General features: G+C 42.3%; 1 protein-coding gene across 2 annotated transcripts in view; it reads left to right on the top strand.

The window, feature by feature from the left end:
- The first annotated feature begins 2,890 nt into the window (after positions 1-2,890).
- The window catches only part of TRPM7 (transient receptor potential cation channel subfamily M member 7), a 61,266-nt gene continuing 40,997 nt past the window's right edge, over positions 2,891-23,159 (top strand). For both annotated transcript variants that reach the window (XM_075431348.1, XM_075431349.1), the window contains exon 1: positions 2,891-2,971. In XM_075431348.1, the coding sequence (XP_075287463.1) occupies positions 2,969-2,971 (3 nt within the window). In that variant the 5' untranslated portion in view covers positions 2,891-2,968. The remainder of the gene's footprint in view (positions 2,972-23,159) is intronic.

Genomic DNA, 23,159 nt, shown 5'->3' on the forward strand with positions numbered 1-23,159 from the left:
ATCAACGTAATAAAAGGATACAAGGTGACTTCCTTGTGCCATGTGCCATCGCTCCCAGGTCGGGGGGATGTATTGCACTGTGGTGCTATGTCCTGCCTCCCCTTTGCAAGGCTCTGAAGGCTGATGTGCCCACAGTCGGAGTGAGGCAGAGAGGATGTTGATGACTCATTTTCCCTTCGTTTTCTTCACAAGCTGTTCCAGTGAAACAATGTGCTGCTGTCTCTCCACCTAAGCTTATCACAGTTAAACTCTCAAATGACTTGATGTCAATCTCTTTACACTTTTGCAGGATCAACAGGAAAAAAGGCATGGAAAATTCCTCACCACAAGCATGTTCTCCTAAAACAATAGCTTGTACCAGAGAAATCTCATGCCCAGGCTGGCCTCCAGCTACTTTCTCCTTGTTCCCTTGTTCCTTCTAGCTCTTGGATGTATGTATCTTAGAGGCCAACATAACCATGAGCATCAAGTCAGTATAGCCTGAATATTGCTGTGAGATGAGATGAAGGACCTAGTCATAGAAGCACTTGCACATTAACTTCATGTGGGATGTGAGGATGTTTAATTAATTAGGAAGGGAAGAAGAGGAAGGGAGGATGCAGGAATGTGGCAGTTTGTCAGAAATGCTTTATAATATTTCCCGAAGAATTCAGAAATCCCCCATTTTCTCTGCTTTCCTTTGGAAAGTTCTTGATCCATCTCCAGAAAATTTTACTGGGCTTCCACTGCTCCTTCTGTTCCTGCTCAGTAAGCCAAGAACCAGCACTGGCACATGGGAATTCGGGTGGGAACAAGAAGCTGCAGATCAGCAGATTTGGGATTTCTCCTGCAGTAAGAGACCGAATTTAGCCTGTTAGTTGTGAGACCTTGTACTCAGAACAAATTTAAGTTTTCCCTGGAAACGACTAATTTTCCTATTCTATGGAAATAAAGAGTCCTGGGAGCCTAATCTTCATGTCTATGTAAGACAGCACAAATTCTTCTGAAGTTAACTAAACACCAGCATTAGGAGCTCCCCTGCAGCTGAGGAACCCCCTGCAGCTGAGGAACTCCCTGCAGCAACACCCTGACTTGGAGCTGCCTGGGTCTTCTCAAATTTGCGCCTATTGTTTGCAGCAAATGGGTTCTGCTTCCAGGATTTACTACGGAACTTGCCCTGCCAAATGGCTGTTAATGGGAGGACCTTTGGTTGCTTGTTATCTGCAGTTCAGTTTAAACTCGCAGCTGCCAATTCTGCTGCCTTTTTTAATGCGTGATTTGATTTTTGATCATCCCTTTCTAATGATTGGAGTGGGTCTAGTAAATTTAGTAGTGTACTGAGTCTCGGACTCTTCACAGACTGTTTTCTGTCATGCTGAGGCTCACCAGTTTTCGGCTGTGAGCAGGTGCGGAGCTCTGTTACCCTGTGATGCACAAACCAGTGGTTCAGGTGTGAGCACACGCTGGCATGTCTGTCGGCTTAGAGTTCAGCCCAACACTATGCGAAGGTAACGCTGGCTTTTTGCAGCAAGGGGAGACGGATGATACCTGGTTCAACATAATGTCACAACAGCGCAAACAAATGATAAGGCCTGACAACGAAAATCAAAGTTTTTAAATGAATCTGAATGTTCTGAGGGAGTTTATACAAAATTATTGCTCTTGTCTGGCTATCGTATTTTAGAAATGGTGCTGGGACCTTTGAGCCAGATTTAACTCACTTTTGAACCAGGTTTTTATTGAAAAGGAAACACTGAGCTATCTGACTCCCTGTGTCTTAAAAATTAATGGCGTAACAGTAATATTAGACATACATTTTAGAGATTTTTCTAGGAAATATTATTTTTCTTATTTAGGGAACACCACTAATTTCAGCCAAACTTAATCAATCACTTTTTCTTCCCCTAGAAATGCAGTTTATTCTAGCATGCAGTTTGTTGCAAAAGATAAATACTGAAGCGCACACTGGGAATTATTGTACGAGGCTTTTTATTAGCGATACTGATTCTCCTGTTTCGCTGACAAAGGAAGTTGATGTTCCGGCACTGGGCAGTGCCTAATCTCAGCGCTGACTGAAGTGGAAGAAATGCATCCTCCTCTTTCCCTCCCAAGTGAACTTTCCTCCCGTTCTCCTCAGGCCCGGTTACGAAACACGCTCGACACGGCGCTGATGGCGGCACTGCCAGGTGCAGGCACGACTGGCGGGAACCCCTCCGGCTGCTGCCGCTGCCGCTGCCCACTGCGGCGGTTAAACGATGCGGGAGGCCGGGTGACCAGCGGCCCGCCCGCTCTCAGCCCGCGGGAACCGAGACCCCAGCGCAGGCGGCGGCGCGGGCCCGCGGGGGAGGCTGCGCAGCCCGGGGCGGGGGGTGATGCTCGGCAGGGCCAGCGCTGCCGGCGGCGAGTTTCCCCCCTCAGAACCACGCGTTTCCATCCAGGCTGGTTTCTGCCCCGGGAAGCTCCGTTTTTAACGTCTCCTCGGCCTCCGCCTCGCCGGCAGCACCCGGCGGAGCACGACCAGGCAGCCCCTGCCGCCATTTCGCGGTCCTGCGTCGAGCCGCACGGGGCTCCGCCTCTCCCCCGCCCACCTCGCCCCGGCCGCCCCACCCTGGCCCTGAGGCGGCCCGCGGCGGGCAGGGCCCCGCCGGCCCCCTCCTCCCGGGGGCGGTGCGCGCTGACGCGGCAGCGCCGCGGCTCTCCCTCCGCCGGCCGAGTCGCACAATTATGAGAAAGGGCCGCCGGGCCGAGGCCGCCGCCAGCGCCGGGTCCCGATGCGGAGTCGAGCGAGCGCCGTCCGCCTCGCCACGCTCTCACCTCCGCCCCTCGAGCGTCGTCCTCGCCCGGCTTCTCCCCACCCAGCCCTCCGCGGCCGCCGAGCTCAGCCCCGATAGATGGAGACAGGCCCCGCCGCCGCCGAACCACGAGCAGGAGCTGCCCGCCGGGAGGAGAGCCAGTGTCGGCGCCGAGACCCAGCCCGGCCCTGAGGAGAATGGTGAGGGCGGCGTGCGCGGGAAGGAGGGGGCGAGGTGAGGGACGGGGTCGCCGGCTGCCGGATCAGACCTGTCCCACCCGGCTGCTCCGGGTCCTGGCGGCCGCGTCCACCCCGCTCCGCCTCGGCCCGTCTGGCGACCGGGCTCTCCTCCCGCCGCGGCGGCCGTTCGCTGCCCGCCCCCGGGGTGCCCCGGCGGCGCGGAGGAGGGACCCTGCCGCGCTGTCACCGCCGGGCCGGAAGGGGAGGCGCGGGCTCGGCCGCCTCAGGCCTCTCCGCGCGTGGTGCCCTGGCCCCTCGCGGCCCCGGCGTCGCCCACCTCAGCGCTCGCCGCCCGCACCGCCGCCGCCCGACCCGGCCCTGCCCTCCTGGAGCCCCCCCGGCCCGAGGCTGAGCCGAGCCGCCGCCCGGTGTTTCGAGAGCCTCCTGGCGTGGTGCCGCCCTGCTGCCGCCAGCCCCGCCGCCGGGCAGCCGCTGTCCCTCGCACCGCTGCGCTCCACCGGCCCGGCGGCGGAGGGGAGGGGAGGGGAGGGGAGGGGAGGGGGGGGTCTGCACTGTCTGGAAACGGAGCCGCTGGGTCGGTGCTCCCCGAGCTCTGCCGCGGCCCCGCCTGACTGTTGTCCCGAACGCCGGCATTGGTACGGTGGACTGCGCGGTTCCCTGGGGTGCAGCTGCTTGTCCCTTCGCACCTTGCTGCCTGTTTCATCTTCACCATTTCTACACGTTGTCATATACAAGGGAGCGCGTAAACCCTGCCCGAAGGTGCGTGAGCCTCTCCAGAGAAAACCCAGGTTCAGTTCCATCTTTTTCTTCTGTTGGCTGCTAATCCATTCTTTATCCGTATGAGTTTATTCCTTAACTGATATTTACAGAATTTAGAGCAAGCTGTCACATCAGGTGTGTTCAAATAATTGTGAAAATCTGTGTGCAGAGTGTAAATCTGTGGCTTTCTACAGGCTGCTTGAACTCCTAGTCAGATGCTTTGTTTGAAATAAAGGTGTTTTATTTCACAGTGTATTGTTCAAAACCACAGGGATTCATACCCATGGGTCTTCCGTTTCTGACTGTGTCTGTGAACTGTGCAGAATGCGGGCTGTCTTTTTCTAGAATCTAAATCCTGCACTCTGCTAGGAAGAAGCTGAAAGAGCAACCTTCCGTTCTGAGTCGGAAGAGAGCTTGGCATCTCCCACTTGTGTGGTACTTACTCTTCTCAGCTGAAGTGGATTTTTTTTTTAGTTTTGTGGGTTGTTTCGGATGGTGTTTTTTTGTTTGTTTGTTATTTAGCTTAGTTCTGTTTTTTTGTTGGTGCTGGCATAGCCTAGAAATGTACAGATTGGTTTTAACCATCATAGATTTGTAAACTGATCGTGGCTCAGCAGTTTTCTGGCCACATAACATATTTGCAATGTTTCATACTTAATGTGTGTTTATCAAATATTCTGAAACCACTGTTTAACAGGTGTTTTGCCTAAGTGGAATGTGGGACATTTTATGCAAGTCCATTTTGCTAAAAATTCCCCTGCTGCTCCAGGACTGTTTAACAATTTTGAAGAATTGCTGGACAATGTCCAACATTAAATCAGGAATTATTCTAAAGAGTGAGTTGTTCAATATGGCAATTCCGGGAGCTCAGTCTTTTTTTTCTGATGTGGCTGTGTGGGTGAGATAGGTGTCTGCTAGATCATCCTTCATACCCTCTGGTATAAGGCTATTCTTGACTTTGCTATTTAAAGTGGAGGAAAAAATCTTTGTGCAGGTGGAGCTGTTTAGGCTGGTTTGGGGCTGTTTGTACCTTAGTTTCTTGATGGTTTACTTTGATTTTTTTTTTTTTTTTTTTTTTTTTGCTTGAGCTCAGGAGTGGAAGGGTAGTTTTCACTTGTGTACAAAGGCACCTTGAAACATCACCTTGCATTTAACAGTTATCTCACTTATATTTAAAGATACTGTATCAGGTCGTCTACCTCCCCACATGGGTTATCTTGGAGAGAGGTACTCTATTGTGTTTTAAACTTTCACCTCTTTTCTTGTCCCTGGAGGCTCTGTGTAACTCTAGTCTTGCTGCCTTATCTTTTTGTCTCATCACGTCAGCCCTGCTTTCTCTGCTCTGCTGGTGATAGACCGCAGCATCCAAACTCCTGTCTTTTTCTCATAGTTATCTTTACCTCTTGCTGTGCTTCCCTTTCCCGGAAGCTTTGCACCAACACCCAAACTTTTCCTGCTTCTCTTTCATGTCCCTTCATGAGGTGCATTTCTATGAATTGTTTGCTCTTTGTGGATGGTCGTGACAGATGAGTATTTTCTAAACAAACCAATATTGTTTTGAATTTAAGTAATTTATGCTGACACAATAGGGTTTGGCCATATGGGTTTGTCGATTTTACACCAGTAATGTTGCAAATAAGTGTCGAAGAGGGCTTGTCAGAAAGTGTGTGTGAAGGGAGGGAGATGCTTTTATAGTCTATAGTTTGTGTGCTTGACAGGATTTTGCATAGCAAGTTTAATTTTCTTTCCCAGAAAGACCCTGATTAGGCTAAATTAGGAGTTTAATAAGTAGTTATACTAGCAGTGACACTTCTACTAAACTTCTGATACTGTCAGCATATTGTCTGAAACAAGGCCAAATTTGAAGTTCTAGTCACTAAAGACTTGGGGTCGGATTTTAAAATTGTAGCTTGTGCTTTGAAAAATCAAGGTAAAGAAGTGGTATTTCGCATGCCAATATATTTGACCTGAAAAGTGGATCTTTCTTTTTTTTAACAGATACTTATTTCTTTTGGCATCCCTTATTTCCTTTAACCATGTCTACTTTGGCTGCAATATTTGCGTGCCACGTTAATTTGCTGAAACAAGTAACTTAGTTCTGGTTTTTTGTCCCACTTTTTTAAAGGCAGACTGACAGCAAAATCAATGTGTGTGTTTTCCAGAATTGGAGTTTGTCTTTGAGGTCAAGTTTCTTTGTTTCTAATGTGAATAATTCTGTCTTGGTGCATTTTTACCTTTACTGGTTGAAATTCCAGCAGTTGGCTTTTCAGCAGATGAATTACTGAATAATCTCACTCTGTATGTGTATTTGGATAAGATGCTTGTATGATTATTAAAGATAACGTCACTTCTTACCTCTGATAATGACAAGTAGTGGTGTGCTTCATTATTTCTGCAAAAAATAACCGGTGATACTGACTTGGCCTGTGGTAAAACTTAAACGAAGTTTGTTGCATGTTCCCTGACCTGAAACCTGTGTTCTCCACTATTGTATTCTTTGCAATCTTGTTACCGTCCTTTATTAGATTTAATCTCATCTTTTTTGCTCACATAATGTGAATGTACAGGTAACGGTGTCATGTTAATATATCATGATATAAGCTATTCGGAAAATGAGCCACCTGATCCTTGGTTTCTGTTATTTTTCTTTTACTTGAATGGTAGATGTTTTTGTATTTCAAGTAATAGAAAGCTCATCTAACAAAAGAACAGAAAAAGTGAACTCCCAAAACCTTTGTATTGGCAAGCTTCGCTTCCTGACCTGGCGCAGCATGGGATTAGGTGGGCATCGGTGCTGCCACGTGGGAGGGGAGGTGGGGTGTGCGGGAGGTGACTTGTCTTTTTTGGTAGCAGCCAGTTGTGAAACCAGTGTCGCCTGGCACGCCGAACTGTTGCATCTCGCTGGATGGGACCACAGACATGAGCAGCAGTGTTCTGGAGACCAGTCTCCATCACAGCCATTGCACTGGCAGAGGGAATGCTGGGTTTTTTTGAGGAGTGGTGAGGTTTTTTCAGCTTTCTTTACACCTATGTTTGCTTAGCATGTCAAGTGGGACCATGAGCCAGGGTCTTTAACTACCAGTTTTGCTGGAACTACAGTACAGCTCAAGTTTGTTTTTCTCCCCAGCCGCTATAATTCTTGCACAGAAGTAGGGACAACGCAGGTTGTCTAATCACTGGTAGGTGAGCAGAGGAAATTTCCTAACCCTCTGTCCTTTCCAAGAAGGCCAGTGAACTTCTGATGGGGTAATGAAATACAAAAAACGAGAGAAACTGGGATAAATAACACTGTTAGCCTTAACTGTATATGTTCCACATGTATGGGAAACATAGCGAGAAAAAGAACTGTGTTGTTGATTGCGGTGCTGATAGTTTGAAAGAAGCTGCCTTACAAAAGGACTAGAATATTTAACTGTGGAAAAATGTTTGACAACATATGGTATGAGGATGTTGCAGAAGTAGTCTGTAAGATGAATGTAGTGCTTGATTGCCAAGGAGAGTTTAAAGGATGGTAACAAACTGATAGTATATTACAGAGGATTGAATTTGGTGTACAAGTGATGCATTTTTTTCCCCTTAACTAAAGCAAAGTTCAGGTGGTACTGAGGTGGTAGCCTTGGATTAAACCTTGGTTCTAAAAGTGGGATCAAAGTTACAGATTATTTAATACTTATTTTATTAAGAGCAATATACTTTTTTCTAGAGACTCTTGCAAACTTGTTTTAACTCAAGCTGTTTTACGTGTTTTCTGTTGTCAGATTTTCTGAAATGTTTGAACTCTGTATATGGCAAATGTGCAGTTGCTGAGTTAGTGTATCCCAACCCATGTTTATTTCGTTTGATTTCAGCTGAAGGAGGATGGCACCTGATGTATATGCTAGCATATCTGTTGACTTTCTGCAGTTGCAAAATTGGAGTTTTACAGATGGATTCAGTAATAAAGTTGGTACTCTGTTCTGTGTAGTTTGACAACTAATGTTTTCAGAAGATGATCCAACTTCAGAAACAGCTGTTGTAAACCCTCTGTAAAGCTTTATTGCTACTTCATCTTCAACCTGTCCATGGAGGTCACTAGTTTACATTCAGATACAGTCCAGCATGAAGTGCTTATTTTGTTTAAATGCAAGTCGTATGTTTTGCAAAGAGCGTGCAAGTGGCTAATATACAGTTTCAAAGAGTGTAGGTAGATGTGTGCATGTAGTTTGTCTACATCTGAAAATTATGTATTTGTGAATCTTATAAATGTCTAGACTTGCTGCTAGTAATTGTAACAGCAACAATTTCGGGAGACCTCTTTCTGAGTTGGAGAGCTTTGGAGCTATTTCAAAGTCTGTGGCAGCCTGGTCAGGCTTTTTGCTTCCAGTCATGGATCCCAAAGCCTGGCGTGGATGACTCCCAGTGCTATTGGATTCTGCCTTTAATTGCTTACTACTAATTAAATGAGATTTAAAAAAAAAAAAAAAAAAAAGAAGCAGCAGATTCTGAGAATTTACATATTTCTGTTAAATTCTGGTTTGCTGATTTTTATTTTTGTTTTTTACTGACAACCTTTTGGGTGATTACTGCAGTGTATTTTTGCTGTTGTGCACTAACACATTCCTGCTTGAGAATACCTTCTCAGTTATGGCTGTAAATAAATTTAATCTAGGTGTTCAGTCTTTCACTATAATATAACTGCGTAATCTTCGAAGCCTGGGAAAGTGTCTGTTACAGGTCAGCCAGTCTTAACACAATGGTTATTGCAATTGAATACCAGCCTTTGTTCTGTGTATTATTCCCACTTACCTCTACCCAAAGAGGTACTTATTTTCTTAATCTTATCTCCTTGATTCTTGCCACTTCTGCTGAGAGGAACAGAAACAATTTGCTCTGTAGTCCGCTGACTTGTACTGGGTGGAATTTTGCAAGATGTCTGTGGCTGACGGTGCTTATCTTAATAACTGCTAAGTTTTTCTCCTCCTGATGCTGCAAAGTGATAATCAGTTTTTGTGAAATGCAGACTTGACAAACTTGACTTTTAAAATGTCAAATTTAAATTTAATACACGAATAAATTTACACTCATGCCTTCTGCAGATGAATTTCTAGTTGCTCTGTTAGGAATACTGTGTTTCACAACCACTTATTGCCTAAAAATTTCTAAACTCAGGGCACTTCTAGAACTAGTATTACTTACTGGTCCAGGTCTTCCCACAATTACTCACTTCTTTGACAGTATCATTCCCAAGACTGACCTGGAGTGCTTCAAGTGTGGATGTGTGTGTTGTAGGGTAATAATCTCAGATATGGGGCAGGGTTGATGTTCCTAGCATCATCACTAGCCCTTCCCAAATCTGCCAAATATTTTCGTGAAGGTGTGGTTGTCGCCCAGGCTGTCACCCTTCCACCCATCACCTTGTGCTTCCCTCTGTGCTCAGTCACTGTTTCGGGGATCTGAATGGAATAAACATCTAACCACCTCCTTTTTTTTTTGAGGACTAATTATTTTGTCCGTCATTCCCCTCAATTGGCTGTCCACGTGACTGCATAAATGCTGGTGCTGGTGTGAGATAGGGTGGGATCATGTGCAAAGGCTTAGGAAAATGGGATTGTGGCACCTCCAGACTTGACAGGAGCTGTGAAGCTGGGGGAAGCTTGCTCTGAGGTGTTGGATAGTTGACTTGTGCCGTCATATTAGTAAGTGTTCGGTTACTCTGTGTATCGTGCACCCTACATGAGTGTTTTCAAAGTCTTAGAGCCTTGTGTGTAGGCATGGATGGAGCTGTGCCATCACCAGTCAGGTTCTGTAGCCTCTTCGAAGTGTAAACCAAATTGCATTGCAGACCTTGTCCGGTTGTACTGTAGGCATGTAGAAGCTATGCTTTTGAATATTTTTGTATCTGAATTCTTGTTTACAGAGGATGTTTTTCTTGACCTTCTTTTCTGAGTACGTGCTACCAGGTGTAAGGTAACTTTTACCAGATGCTGTGCTGTAGTCTGTCTTTGTGAACTGAACTGCATCAAGATGAGTTTGACCCCTCCCATCAAGTTGTTCTTGTTGGCAAATGATCCGCTGCTGGTAACTTGTCTCACACTAAAAAATGTTGCTAGGTTTTTTCCCTCTTATGTTCTTAACATACTGCTTGTTTGCTTTTTAGTGCTATTCCAATTCCTGTTTAGCTTTCTCAAGAAGCTGAACCTTGTTCCTTTGGGGTAGGAGAGAGAGCGAAGCTGCGTGCTGCTAATGTATCTGATAGAGGTCAACACAACAGCCGTGTGGTCAGGTTCAGAGACGGTCATGCTGATGTACAACATAGTTAAAATTGCCTGTATATTGGCTTTGTAGTAAGCTCAATGCAGCGTACTAGTTTGTGGCTAAAGCCAATCTGAAAAAGCTCAGCTTACTTTGAGCCTGTTCTAGTGGCTGCTGCGGTCGTGCAAGCATTTAGTCAGGCATACCTTCCGTCACCTGAATAGGTTAAATTATGCATGTGCTGAAGTGACACAAGATTGGAGCCTAAAAATACCAGTTGTGTAATTACAGAACTGTTAATCAACTTTCTCTTCATTTATAAAAAATCAGTTAATCTACAAGACTAGGTGCAGTTAATGATGTTTTAAATGTCAAAGTCTTACTTGTTTCTCCTATGTTCCCTGGCTGCAGTATTGTCTAAACTGTGGTTTGCAGAGTTCTGTTAAACAGCAAATTTAATGAAATTTCAAGTGAAGGCATTAGAAGAGTGCATGGCTGAAGCTGATCTTCTGGCCAGAAAGTTTGAGAGTGACCAATCTTGAAGGAATTCCTGCTCATGGTAGTAATTTCACACTAGGGAAAGAGTAGTGAATCACTGATACCATAGCTGACAAATACCCTAGACAACTTTCTAGGAACTTAGCATTGTCTGGTGTTGCAATGCCTCTAGATGCAGAACTACTTGGAAGAGGCTCGCTCTTCTTGATTTCACAAGATACAGTTTACAGAGTCCTTCACTGTGCTGCTGAAAATGTTTGCGGGGTTATGCTGCAGACTAGCCCGTGGGGCAGCCCTGCGAGCACTTCTCTTGGCCTGCCTGAGGGACCCGGTGCCGTTGTAGAGCTTGGGATGGACATTAACCTCTTAAACTGGCATCAGCTGGCTTTGCAGCCAGAGGCATTGAAAAGCAGAAATATCCCCTTAACTAACCTTTGTCCTTTTAATTTGTGCCAACTTCAGAAATGCTCTTGATAAGGATTTATGCTTTTGCCTCGTTAAGCATTGGTCTGTCTTGTTCTTGGTTTCTTTTATGAAAATCTTATGCAGAAGAAAAGTTTTTAAGTTTTCAGCTGTAGCAAAACCATGGTTTGTAGGAATGCAGTTTTCCATGTAAATCCTACCTCTGTATGTAAAACTCGGAGACTCTTACTGTTAATGTTATCTGTAATTGTTTCAAATGTGTTAGTGAAACAATGTGGTCCTTTTATGTTGCTTATATAGGGAAAGAGGGCAGAAAAAACTCATCACCCTGGTCCTGGTTTGGGCTTTCAGCTAGTGTTACAGGTGAATTGTTCTGCAGTGATGAAGGCTGCTAACAAACGAGTTGTCGTTTGAATGCATGATCTGGTTGTGCATGATGTTGTGTAGCCCACGAGAGAGATACTTGGTATTAGTATAGTTGTAGTGCTTTGCCAGACAACACGATACAGTGAACTTTGGGCTGCGCTTTCTTCCTGGTATAGAAAATGTGCAACACTGAAGCTTTTCTGCCTTCAGAAAAATCCTGTTTTCAGGTTGTAGAACAATGTTTCCAGTCATGTGCATGCAGACAATCTGCAGAATACAGGTGGACTTCGCAGAGAGGGGGAGGATTATTCGCAAAAGCTGATTAGGCAGTGAGTCCCTAGACTTGCTTAGTGGAGACTGGGGGGGATTCAGAGCAGCTCTTTTCTCTCTGTGGAGAGGATGTAGAAAAATTAGCACTGCTAAGATGGGGTTAGTCTTTTTGACTATCCTCTTGAGTGTCTTTACTAGGTTTTTCAGGGTTTTTTCTGACAAATGTAAAGAACTTGCGTGTAGGACAAGGGAAGTCTTTTGTAATTAATGCATTAGGAGTTAGTTGGGTTTTAATTATACCATAAGTTAGGAAAAAACATCTTCAGTGGCAGATGAGAATGGATACTATTCTCAAACCCAGGTTGTCTGCTCACCTAAAATGTGACCATAGGCAATGTGTTCTTGCTTCATTGGCAGCTCTCCAAGAAATAAAGAACTGTCTTAGCTTCCTTTCCTTCCTGAGTATCAGGATACAGGTGCTTAAAAAGAATGCCTTTTCATGACAGATCTGTAGCCTCTTCCTGGACGCCTAGAATGAGTGTGCTTTGGGGGATTATGTGGATGTACCTTGACAGTGTGCTTAGATCAGCTTACTGTTTTGCTAACCCAGTATCTCACTGCCACAAAAGGGGATGTCCTGCATCCCTTATTCCCACCTGGATCATGGCCATGTGGTCCTTTCCTGTGCCTTAGTTTTCTCCCAGTTAGCATGTGAATTCGTTCATTCTGACATCCAAGCTACCTGCTCTTGTTCTCCTGGCAATGATGCTGTGCTGGCTTAGGGAGCTCAGTCAGCTCACCAAAGGGGTAGTGCACAACTGCTCATGGGAGGGAGGTGGCAGGAGGACAAGGGGGAGGGCAGGGTAGTAACTCGCTCAGCTTGTCTTCTCTGGCTGCACACTCAGTGTATAATTTGAAGAATTGCATCTGTTAAAGCAAATATTTCCCTTATGTATCTTGGCTCTGCTGTTGCCAGGACCTCCACCTCCTTACTGTTGTCCTTTGTTTCTCTAGAATGATAGTCTGTCTTCACTCCTTTCCCCCAGTAGGCCAGCAAGGAGCACGAGATCTAAGTCCAGTACAGTTTAGGCAGGCCTTTGTGCCACATGCCACTCAGCATTGGGGAATTTTACTGGGAGTGAGTGTGCTGGAAGAAATGGTAATAAACAGAAAACGTTTATGAAGTGCAAGTGGTGTTGTGATCTCTCACTATCGTTTAATTATTTGTTTCCCCCACCCTGAAAAAAAAAGTTTATTTCTAAAAATCTTGTATTTAATTTCCAAGTGATTTTTTTAATGCTTGTGGTACTTAATGTGTTGCAGGTAGTTCAGTTCTGTGGATAACCTGCAATTCTATATCAGTATTTTGTGGGAGAGCTGAAAAACTGTAGTTTCTTTGATCTGTTTAAGTAGAGGATACCTATATCACTGTGCAATAAACAAAAATTAAGAGATAAGATTGAGACAGTAAATTGTACATCCTAGGGAATTACATGCATTGCTTCATTATACTTTCAGGTAGTGAACAGTCACTTGGAACAGATCTCTTTTTTATGTTTCAAGTATTTTTTTTCTTAAGTTGATCTTTTTATCAAATCTATTTAGTTTTTCCTGCTGGAACAAAAAGGGAGTTTTTGTCCCCACAGATTATTCTGGTTTTTAGTTGATATTGTCCAACTTGATGAATCGGAGTAGTTCAAGTCCATACAAGTGTTTGATAAGGGGTTTGTGCTTTTGATTTGAGATCTGAATACTCAGCTTGGGGACTCAAGCTTGCTGAGGCAACCCTGTAAGACCAGGATATGAGAAACACCAAAAGACATTATTTTGTTTCCCCTCTGCTAGCCAGACCTAGGTTTAAATCAGTTGTTAGGCATGAAGATGTCTGTGTTTGTATCTCAATTAGCATTGCTCTGTGTGTGTGAAGGATGATATGATAGGAAGCTTTGTTGTGCTTTTGGTAAATGGTGCAGTAAAATGGTGCATTTTAGCAGCCTGAGTATTGATTTGGAGATGAAATGAATGACTTTAACCTCTCTCACAATACACTGCATTATGTAGGTTTTACAGCTCTGACTATAATATTTAAAACAAATATTCATGAAGAGGGATGTAAGAGTGTGGTTGAGACTTTCAAAACCTGCTGGTAATAAAATGGTGGAATGCTAATGAGGAAATTGATGTAAAAGTGTATTTCAGCAGTCAGTTTTTATGTAAGAGTAGCCTCAAGAGCAATCAACAAAATAAGACACAGTAGCTCAAACAACTGTTTGTTCCCCTCAGAAACAGAGGGTGGAAATGTTTAAAAGTACCTAAATAAGCACTATATATTATTTCAGACAGTAGTTAGCTGCTTTCACATTTCCCTAAATAAACCCAGTTAAGTTTCTTCTTTGTACCTTTCTAGAGTAAACAGAAACTACTTAAAATGTTTTAGTGGGGAACGTTATCTTCTGATAAGTGTTTAGGTACATGAATGTCTCTAGAAGGCTGTCAGGCTCCTGAGGCCCCGAGACGAGGGCTGTAGCCAGCGTGGGCTCTGGAGCAGCTGCGGTCCTAGCTAGCTCAGTTAGGAGAGCCAGTTCCCTGTCTTTACAGGCAATGGAAGTGTAACTGAATCCAGTAGCTCTTTGTTAGTGAGCTGAATTTAAAAGTGCTTACATCTTTGTAATTCTACAGTAAGTGAACTATGCTATAGAAAATTCTTGTTTTGGCTTGTTTTTCTCTCAGCTCATCCTACTTTCTCTATCCTATTCTAATCTCCCAAGAACTCTGGTCACTATAGAGAGTTGACCAAAATGTTTGCTTCCCCTGCTGTAGCTAGCAGATACTGGTACACTGGTGTGTGCCTGTGTACAGGCAGGGAGAAAGTAGAGCGCAGGAGCTAAAACAAGGGACCCCATCATCCTGTCCGTGAGTAATGCACGTGTTACCCTTACCAAGGAAGTGAAGGGGGTTCAAGGGTTGTAGGACTAAATTCTGTCTCCCTCGGACACCAGGTCTAATGCTGATATTTTAGTACTTGTCTGGAACCAGCCTAATATTAATTATCTGCTCTGAGATGACTTGCATACCTTGCACAAAGTGATGATTTTTTTTTTTTCTTTAAATGATACTGTTAAAGTGAACAAAATTTCCTATCTGTTTCAGATAGTTCTTTGGTTGCATGTTTGCTGACTGGCATCTTTCCTAATGTTAGTAGTTTTGATTACAAAAATAAATAGGTTTTCCCTGTTATTGTATCTAAAGAAAGTTATGTGACATTTCATCATCCTTAGCAGTGGTCTGGTGCTGTCGCCTATTTCAAATGCCCACTAGTATGTTCTCTTGCTCGTCCCTCTCAGCCATGCTATTTGGAGAAATATTACTGATTCGTAATAATTTAAATACGGGTGTAAGTCTGTCTTTTTTATTTATTTATTTTAGATATTCAAAGGGTTGTCTGAGGCTAGCTATGTCAAAAATCCCTTAATGATAACAAGCTTCCATTGGTCCAGTGAGCTAATAATAGCCTACTTAAGTCAGCAGGCACCAGAATCTTCACTGTGATGACAGAGAAGTTCCTTTCTTTGTACATTGAAAATAAGTCAGATCTGTAAATGGAACAGGCTAAGAAAGTGGTAGAGCAAGACCAACAACATCCACCTCTCCAGCCTGCTTTTGTAGTTGTAATGTGCTTCATCACATAATGCATCAATCAGATGTTCATGCGCTTTGTGACCCAGAAAAGGAGGACCTTCTTTAAACCCGAAACTTAAGTAAAGCTGAAATACATCCTTTGCACTAGGTGAATTTGCAGCCTGTATGCTGCCTATGAATAACGGCTGCCAGAGCTGGGCTTTTTTCATCTGGGAACAAATCGGAAGCGAATAGAGAGTAGGATTAATTATTTGGCTGGTCGCAGGAGCCCTTCCCTACTGCTTTATTTCCAGAGGTGGCCACCACTAACTCCGTTCTCGCATCTGTGATTTGTATTCCCTGTGTGATGGGGAAGGAACTGAAAGTTGCTTGGGGAGGACAGCCAACTGATCCAGGGTAGGGGAATTGTTTTACCTCTGAAATTGTGCCCCACGCCTCATTCCTTCCAAAAATAGACCTGTAGTTTATAGAATTGTATGTTCATACACCCTGTGCATGAAGGTTACACATGTGAGGTAAGCCCAGCACTTGCCAGAAATGCGGGGTATGAACCAAACTAATTCTTTCATGTGGAGTAAATCTGGTGAGCCAGGAAGTGCAGAGGTTTTAGCAGCCATGCACCATGTGTCCCGTTGGTCCCTGCGGAAAGGACCAGGGAGAGTGGCCCTGCTCGATACCTATGGAAATTACTTGACCCACTCAGAAAGGCTTGGCATCGTTTCTGTTGCGTGTTGGTGAGTAGGTAAGCTGACACTGCCTTTCTGCTGGTCTTATTTGTAGGCTCGCAGTCTGCATCAATGGTAAGATGGGATGACTGCAGGCTGCCACTAAATTGTTGGTGTTGAGAGGGATGACAAGGATGCAGACTGTGCAGTTGTATCGCTGTAGATAAGGATGTAGGCTGTGTGTTTAAAAATTTACGTAAGAGATTTGGGATTGGTTTTTATGGGTGACTGGACATAATTAAAAATGGGTTTTGAATGAGGGACCCTATCAGAAAGAAGCAGGCACTGTATGACAGGTTTGAAAACATTCCTATGTAGTTCTGCCATGGTGGGGTTGTTTTTTTTTTTGGAATCTCTCATTTGAACAAAGTGGATATTAAAGTTAAAAATGGTGGCTGAATAGCTGTAGCTGTATTTTCCTTGCAGTTACTACCATGTGCTCCCTTTCTATCCTTTTCTTTCATCCATGGTTGTAAAGAATTATTTTCATCTCCTTTGAAAACTCAGTGGTTTGTTGCTTCTAGATTATAGCTTTGGTGTATGTTTTGAAATACTTCATGGAATACATCAAAATGAGATTGGTCTAGGAGCTCACAGAAGGTCATTTATAGATTCTTTAGAAGGGCTAAATTTTTTAGCTTGGTATTTCGTTAGTTGGGAGGATTGCAAATGTAAACTATTTTGAAATCAATTTACTTACTCCAGCTTAAAGCAGTGAAACTGGTTTACCTTCTGCTGTGCATTTTTTTTTTTCCCTACCAAAATTCCAAATTCTGTTGATGAAAGTTTGGAAAGAAAAATCAAAATGCATCTTCCCCCCACCCCCCCCCCCCCCCCCCCCCCCCGCCCCGTGCTTTTCTGAAGACATGTTCTGGAACAGCGTGCCATCTGCTGTGCTGACATAGTCTTACACAGTCTCTGGTTTTGGCAAGTTTATTTAATTGCTGTATGTGTTATAATTGGACATTTATCTCTGAAGGTGTTTATTGTTATCTCAGCTGAGAGAAAGTAATTTTGGAATTACACCAGTGTGTGCCTGTCTTCTGAAAGCAGCTGATGGTTTATTCCATGTGATCTGAGAGATCTCATACTGTAGAATAAGTTATAAATTTTTTTTTAATATGTTTTAATTTTTTATGCCATCTATGGATGGTGTATGCATTTTAAGATTTAATACTTTCTAAAAAGGAGGAGTAATTTTATGACTGGTCTAACTGGAACAGCATGCACCTTCACATGGGTGTTAAACCAGCAATTTAAAAAAAAATTATTTTAAAATGTGCTGGATTTGCTCTGTGTGTCACACTGAAAGACCTGTTTTGCAGTTAGAAGATAACTTTCAAAATAGTGTGGCTAAAGTGGATTGAGTTTGAATGTAAGAAATATGTCCTAAAAGTATTAAGCCTTGAGTTTTATTCTGGTGCATGAGGATTAAAAATAATGACTTCAGAATTTTAAATTCTGTATATGAATTTATGGTCTTCTGAATTAAATGAATCTACAAAAAAAATCCCCAAACAACTTAATTTTATGCTTTGTGATTGTATGGTGGAAAAATTCTCACAGAGGCAATGTATTCTCCAAATAGCGCATTGGAATAGTTTTTGTCAAGTTTGAGCGCTGTAAAAATCTACTTTCACGAATTCCAAGTATTCTTTGCATCCAAAACTGCCCATGGATTTGGTGAGTCCTGGGGTGACTGCGTTACGTCAGAAAAGAACTTGATGAAACAATAGCTACTCTGTTAGAGACCTGGATTGCTGTGAAAACTGTTCAGAGCAGATCTCCTGAACTCTTTAATAAAAAGTAGGATTGTTGAGGGTTTGTTTTCGGCACTAAGGGAGCCATTGATAGGAAGATTCATATCTTTGCTCCCTGGCTCACCTGAGGTCTACTTCTGAATACGGTGTACGGGAAAACTGACAGAAGGCTTACTCTGGCTGCCCCCTTTCCTTCGCTGCTTCCTGAACAGTTTTTATTTGAGATAAAATCAGTTTGGGTTTTTTTTTTGCTGTTGAGCAATTTAGTTTCAGGACTGTAGCAGTATTTTCACTGGAGAAGTCTTTCAACCCAGAAAACTAGAGCTGTTTGGTTTCACACAAGTCAAGTGAAGCCAGGTGAACCGTTCTGCTCTGACCAGGATCTTCAGCACAGCAGAGACACCATTCGAGCACTGTGGGTCTGTCGGTGTCTGAGCCGGTTAGGCTCGGTGGCGAGAGTGCCCCAGTGGATTTGGGAAGAAATAAAAAGCAACTTCTGCTTGTAGATGAGGTTGGTAGTTGTTTCATAGTAATAATAGAATAATTCTAATGTGGACAGCGGGTAAAACCCTTGCAAAAATTTTCATTTGTAGTGGATTAAAAAACAATTTAAGGTTAATGCACAATCCTTTGGATTTAGAGTGACATACTTCACAGGGATACATTAAAGCACTCTGTATAAATATCAGTTGGCACTGTGATAATATTTGGGCCTTGTCTTCCTAGTATTGCATGTATCCATGCTTTCTGTAGAAGTTACTTTAAAAATTGGTAAGGTTGACTGGTATTCTAGTTATTGATTCAGGAACAAATTTGGTAAGCTTTTTGTATGTTGTATATTCTTTGGTCAGACGGTGCTGTTACTCTTCAGCAGAGTCTTTCGAATTTAGTTTGTAATACTAGCTGGCTAAATACTTTGTTTCTCCCCCCCGCCCCAAACAAGACAAAAAAACCCAAACAGTAATTATAGAGGTATGTAATTTTTTAAATTGCAAGGAAAGCAAGTAAATTAAATGTCTGGGGTTTGCTGGAGCAAAGAGTTTCAAACAAATGTTAGCAAATACATGGCATCGAACTGCCTGCCTTTTTCTTTTCTCCTCCTAGCAGCTTATTTACCTAATGTTAGCTGAAGTTCTGAAGACTTTCCTTGGATAATAAATGTTTCCTTGAGGAACTGGGTTGTGCTCTGCTAGCATTTTTAATACAAGATTTTAGGTATTTTCTTTGAGAAATGTAAGCAGAACTGTCTTTCAGATAACTCTCCACCCCATACACAGTGACTTGGTTACTTAGCTCGTCCTGGGACGCACACTTTCAGTATCGTTCAGGTAATTTGTGCTAAGAACAAGTCCAGCTACTTTGCCTGGAACTCGGTTCTTGCTGCCTTAAGGGTTTGAAGCCCCTGCTGGAAATCTTTGCAACGAGAGCTAGCATGCATTTTATTTATGGCATCTCTTGTCACAAGAAGTTTTATGAATTCTAAACTACTTGATAGGCATTAACTTAATTGGCTATCATATTCATCCTAGTTGTTTGGCTTTATTTGGTTTTATTCGATGTATTTAGTATAAAAGCGATAAGATAAAGGTTCGTTTGGGTTTTCTGCCTTTCAGCTGTAGCTGCAGGAGCCCAGTGCTCGGTGAGGGGTCAGCTGGCTCAGCAGGAATCACAGCTCCATGGTACAGCACGTGTTGGGCTGATGGAGTGGGTTTCTCAGACAAGAGATCCTCTTGTATATCATGAAAAGAGTGTGTGCAATATGTATAGTTATATAAGAAGCAGTAACATGTCAGTAGACATTTCCTTGAATAGACAAGCTAAAGGGTGTTTTTAATACAGAATGTCTCTGAGAAATGTTTTGAAATTTATCTTGTTGGTTGTAAGTGACCTAGATGGATAGGGCTGCTGTATGGCAGTGCTAACGTGAGTGTTCCTGCTGCAAATGGCTTCCGCTGTATCTCCTTGTTTTCAGGCTTCCTGGAACTTTCCATGTATTTTCTTTTGCCCAAATGGAAACCTCAGCTTTCTGGAAAATTGCAGGCAGTGGGGAAGGAATATAGAGTTTATTTTTAAATAAAGGACAAATAAAATTGGAAGATATTTTCCTTCAAAAACTATTGCATCTATTGAACTGCCATATGATGTAAGCAAAGATTCGAAAGATGAAATATGATATGCTGTAGAAGGTGATATGAATTCTGAGGTCTCTGCAATCAGTAATTGAAATCTTTATTATCAGCCTTCCACAAAAGTCATAGTCTGGAATCTTATGTTTTAATACAGCTCAATTTCCTGATTCAGCGGGTCAGCTTTGTAGAAAAATTGTCAGCAGAACTGCTGGGTTGGTGTGCAGTATTGCGGGTTTGAGAGTGATGTATTTGGGATAAGTTAAATTTTAGTTTGGTAACAAATATTCTATAACTTATGAGCCTTCAACAGTATACAGTATCACAAATTAGTAGAAGGAATAAACTGGCATCCTTTTGTACACGAACAAGTTCATGACTGTCAGCTATACAGTATATTTATACCTACCGTATTTGTGTTCATTGAAAGTCATGCAAGTTATTTGGAGATCTTGCCAGATAGGAAAGTGTACAGAAAATAATTCAGACCAAACTTGTTGGATAAATTTGGAGAATTTCAGAATAGTTTCATGGCTTTGCCATACTATTGTGTATCAATTGCTGCCCTGCTAGAACTTAGTCATCTTATTAGTTTAACATGTTGAATAAGAGGCTCTTATAAACACTTGTGTGGTTGAAGGAGGAAGAGTGGTAGGTGGTTGTTTGTTGTTTTTTTTTCCTGAGACCTGATCTCATACTGTACTTTGGTACAGTTTTGTCTGTAACCTGCTATATATAAAACCTTAAATTGTAGTTAACTTTGTGTTAAAAGTTTCATTTTACAAGGAGACTTGCTAAAAATACTCATCATGAATTTCAGAGAAATTCCTTGCATCTCAAGCAAGTACAATTAAATAATTTCCGTTACTGGAAGTGCTAATGCTATTTCTGAATCAAAAATAGCTAATACTAGAATGGCTAGGGTAAAACTTCCACCTGTTGTAAAAGGCTATGGGATTATTTTGGCATTTCATACTTCCAGAAGTCAGAAATACTGTGGGCAGGCACATTCTGTCGAGTTCGTAGTTCAGCAAATACTTGTGTAAGTTTTGTTTCAATAGCAGTTATAATTGTTTCAGCACTTGTGGAACTGTTATGAAAGGACTTATTTATTGGAAATAGTTTAAAGTATTTCCTTTAATCATGATCCCGGGGTGAACATATCGCCTCTAGTTTACTGAATCAGATCTGTGTGCTTTTTGTTTCTTGAAGTTCTTTCAGAAATACTGAAAGACACAGTGAACTTTGCTCAGAAACCAGTACAACCAGAATGAGGCATCTTGCATAACCCTCTACAGCCTAAGGACCGAGCAAAAGCGTTGTTGGCCACTTCGGGACTAGGAGTTAGTGGTTATTGTTGTACATCTTCCAAAAAGTAGATGTTAAGGGGTTTTTTTGTTTGTGGCCAAGATCCTACCAACATGGATTTCTAAGAGGTCTTAATGTGGTGAAATTTTCATAGGTGACTCGCCTGTAGGAAAAAGATAGTGAAGGTAGTTCTGGAGTAATATTGAATGTGGTAACATTTTTGTTGTAAGTCTTAAATTTTATTTAGTGTGAGAGATTTAAATGCAAGGGAGAGAATCTGGAAAGCTAAGGCTTTTTCCTCAAGATGCAAGTTTGCAAGGAAAGTAAATAAATAGTTGAAATGTAGCTTGTTATAGGTTAATACTACTTGTGCTTTTTGCTGAAATCTGACCATATGTTTCTGGGGGAGAGTTCATAGTTCCTTTCCCCCCCCACCTTTTCTTTCCTTTTTCTTGAATAGTGGCACTACAGAGCTCACTCGAGAGCTCCTGACCCGTGTTGCCTGTAACCATCATGTAGGGTATGCCTGCTAAAGCACGCTCGCAAAAGAGATCACTCCAGGCGGCAGAAGTTGCCCCGTTACTGGAAGCAGAGTTGGAGAGGTGTAGTTGTGTATGCTGTAGAGATGATTAAAAAGCTTTAATAAGAGGAGGTATTTTTTAAAAAAAACAGTCTGAGAATTTGCTTATTGATTTTTGACTACTGACTTGATTTACTATTTTATCTTAATCTTTAACTGATAAGAAACGTTTCTTAGAGGTGATTGCTGCAACTAATTTATCTTAACAATGTCCTCACGTCACCTTCCTTTTTCTGGTCATCACAGGAACATTATGTAATAGTAGTTCTTACTTACAGGGAAGGCAATACTGTGTGTCAGTTCTTCCTGCATGTTTAATGTGATCTTTACCCGTATACAAGAAATGTCTCTCACTTGCTCTGCTCTCTTTTTGCTTTGCCCCCCTCTCTCCTTTTTGCTCTCTCCCCCCCTCTTCCCTCAGCTGAAAACAAAACTGTAATTAGCAAGTACTGTATAAAATCTCTTGCAATAAAGATTGATCATTGTACAGGAGTGCTTCTGGAGAGAGTCTTAGTTTTGCCAAATGAGAAGTTCCAAGTAAGTTTTAATAACATTATGGAGCCTCCTCCACATGAATAGCATGATGTACCTATACTGTATTGAAAATACTTTTACTGCTGAAGAATAGAGAGAAATCTGAGTGGTTAAAACTTTACATTCTTTATGATAAGAATTATTCAATTTAAAAAAAAAAATTCAGAACTGTTTATTATGAAAAGTGGTGTTGCACATTGTGAGCCAGTATTTCTTGTCCCCAGCTTTGATTACCACTTAATAAAAAAACAATACTGATTGGAGCAATTGACGCAATTACTGGTGGTTTGTATACTTCAGATTTCAATATCTAGCATGTTATGCCTGTGATAGCTTGCTTCAAGGTGTGGCTTTAGCCAGCTGACTAAAACATTTAAGTATTAAATTACTCTTCTTTATCTTTTTATATGCTGGAGGATCTGCAGTTTGTATGTAAGCTTAAACTACTGCAGTGTTAAAGTAATGATCTATACAAGACCTCAGTTTTAAGAAATGAAATACAAAAATACATACCCATATAAACAGTGAGGACACTCGGCTAAGCAGAAAGCAGCTTCTAGAACTGGGATTCATATCACAAAGGCTAAGGCTTGATAGTGTTAAAAAAAAAAACAACAAAAAACAATTGTGAGAGGAGGAAGCTAAAAATTTGAACTACTTACTATATGTGTATTTTTACATATAGTATGAATATACACATAGAAATGTATATATATATACATATATCAAATTTATTTTTAGAACACTGCTAATCTTCTGGTAAAGGTAGAGAAGCGACAAAGCTGCTTTGAGCCCAGCTTGTGTAAGGCACAGGTGTCCTAGGAAATACCCAGCTCCTTTGTGGAAAGTGATGGGCTTCTCTTTCCTTATCCAAGAACTGAGGAGAATGCTACTGAAAGATTAGAGATCAATTTTGAGGACAGCAGAGGAAGAGATCTTCTCTTTCATAAGCTTGTTAAGAGTCAGTCA

The sequence above is a fragment of the Opisthocomus hoazin genome, chromosome 10 (assembly GCF_030867145.1).
Source record: "Opisthocomus hoazin isolate bOpiHoa1 chromosome 10, bOpiHoa1.hap1, whole genome shotgun sequence".
In the NCBI taxonomy this organism is placed as follows: Eukaryota; Metazoa; Chordata; class Aves; order Opisthocomiformes; family Opisthocomidae; genus Opisthocomus; species Opisthocomus hoazin.